The sequence below is a fragment of the Chiloscyllium plagiosum genome, unplaced genomic scaffold, assembly GCF_004010195.1.
Source record: "Chiloscyllium plagiosum isolate BGI_BamShark_2017 unplaced genomic scaffold, ASM401019v2 scaf_10416, whole genome shotgun sequence".
Lineage (NCBI taxonomy): Eukaryota > Metazoa > Chordata > Chondrichthyes > Orectolobiformes > Hemiscylliidae > Chiloscyllium > Chiloscyllium plagiosum.
Window position 1 is genome coordinate 12,304 of NW_025209921.1, and position 1,480 is coordinate 13,783.

The 1,480-nt window shown below is 50.7% G+C and overlaps 1 protein-coding gene across 1 annotated transcript in view; it reads right to left on the reverse strand.

Annotated features, from left to right (window-relative positions):
• LOC122546842 overlaps positions 1 to 868 on the reverse strand; it is a gene marked incomplete at its 3' end in the record, with an annotated part of 13,168 nt that extends 12,300 nt beyond the window's left edge. Inside the window, exon 1 of the mRNA XM_043685470.1 lies at positions 677 to 868. Within this exon, the coding sequence (XP_043541405.1) occupies positions 677 to 868 (192 nt within the window). The remainder of the gene's footprint in view (positions 1 to 676) is intronic.
• Between the last annotated feature and the right edge of the window lie 612 nt (positions 869 to 1,480).

Here is a 1,480-nt window from a genome sequence, read left to right on the forward strand (position 1 = left end):
CCTCTCGCTCTCTCTCTATTGCTCCCTGTCTATCAGCCTGTCTCTGTCTCCTACTCTGTTTTTCTCTCACTCTCCTTCTCTCTGTCTCTTTCTTACTTTCTTTCCTTCTCGTACTCTCTGTCGATGTGCATCCCTCTCCATCGCCCTCAGTCTCCCTCACTCCCTCTCCTTCTCTCTTCCCCCCTTCCCTACTCTCTCTCATTCCCCCTCCTGCCTCTGCCTCTCTCTCTCTCTCTCTCTGTGTAGAGACACTCACCTGTTGATAGTGATCATTGGCAAACAGCAGAAGCAGCAGCATGGGAAGGGATTGGGGGAGACCAGCTGTCCATTAAGCAGCTCCAACATCTGCCTCTTCCCACCAAAGAAATCCCTGATCAGCCCCAGGAACTTCCAGAGGGTGATGGAGTGGTAGCTGAGGGAAGGAGAGAGAGAGGGAGACTCACTCAGAGAGGTGGGCGTGTGCGAGGACTGAGGAAATCGGACTGGAAACGTAAATTGGAAAACCGAGATTTCAATTATCATGTTGGAATTTTAAAAGTGTGTTTGCACTGGAAGGAAAAGGGGAACGATGTGCTTCCATTTTCCACACGAGCATATGAAGTTTTGAGAAGCTGGATTTCCTACATCAGAGTATGGGAAAGAAAATGTGGAACTCGAGGCCAGACCTAGGTCCAACTGACCGGCTGCCACCGTCACGACCATGTGATCCCAGATCAGCCAAGGAAGTGGCGAGCAAGCCCCTCATAGGTCCATACGGGTCGGCACCCAGATCCGCGATATTCCCGGTTGGCGTCGCCCGCTCGGCCTGTTCTGTTTGCGAGCAAACGCGTGTGGCGTTGAAATTTTTTAAGATCTGCACGTCAGCCATGAGCAACTGGGGCAGAGATTACAGGCTGCAACCGATAATCTCAGCGGCTCTGACAGCATCCAGGGAGAGGGAGAGAGAGAGAGAACCTTTCAGGTCCGGTGACCCTCTATCAGTTCAGAACTGAAGAACACAGACATTACAGCAGGGTACAGGCCCTTCGGCCCTCGATGTTGCGCCAACATGTGAAATTAATCTGATGCCCATCTAACCCACAGTGTCCATTATTATCCACACGTATGTCCAATGCCCATTTAAATGCCCTTAGTGCCAGAGAGTCTGCTACACCCTTACCACTCTCCGAGTAAAGAAACTACCTCTGACGTCTGTCCTATATCTATAACCCCCAAAATTTAAAGCTATGCCCCCTCGTGCTAGCCATCACCATCTGAGGAAAAAGGCTCTAACCCTCTGATTATCTTCTGCGTCTCAATTAAGTCACCTCTCAACCTTCTTCTCTCCAACGAAAACAGCCTCAGTTCCCTCAGCCTTTCCTCGTAAGACCTTCCTTCCACACCAGGCAACATCCTGGTCAATCTCCTCTGAGCCCTTTCCAACGCTTCCACATCCTGGCTATAATGCGGCGACCAGAACTGCACGCAATACTCTTAAGTG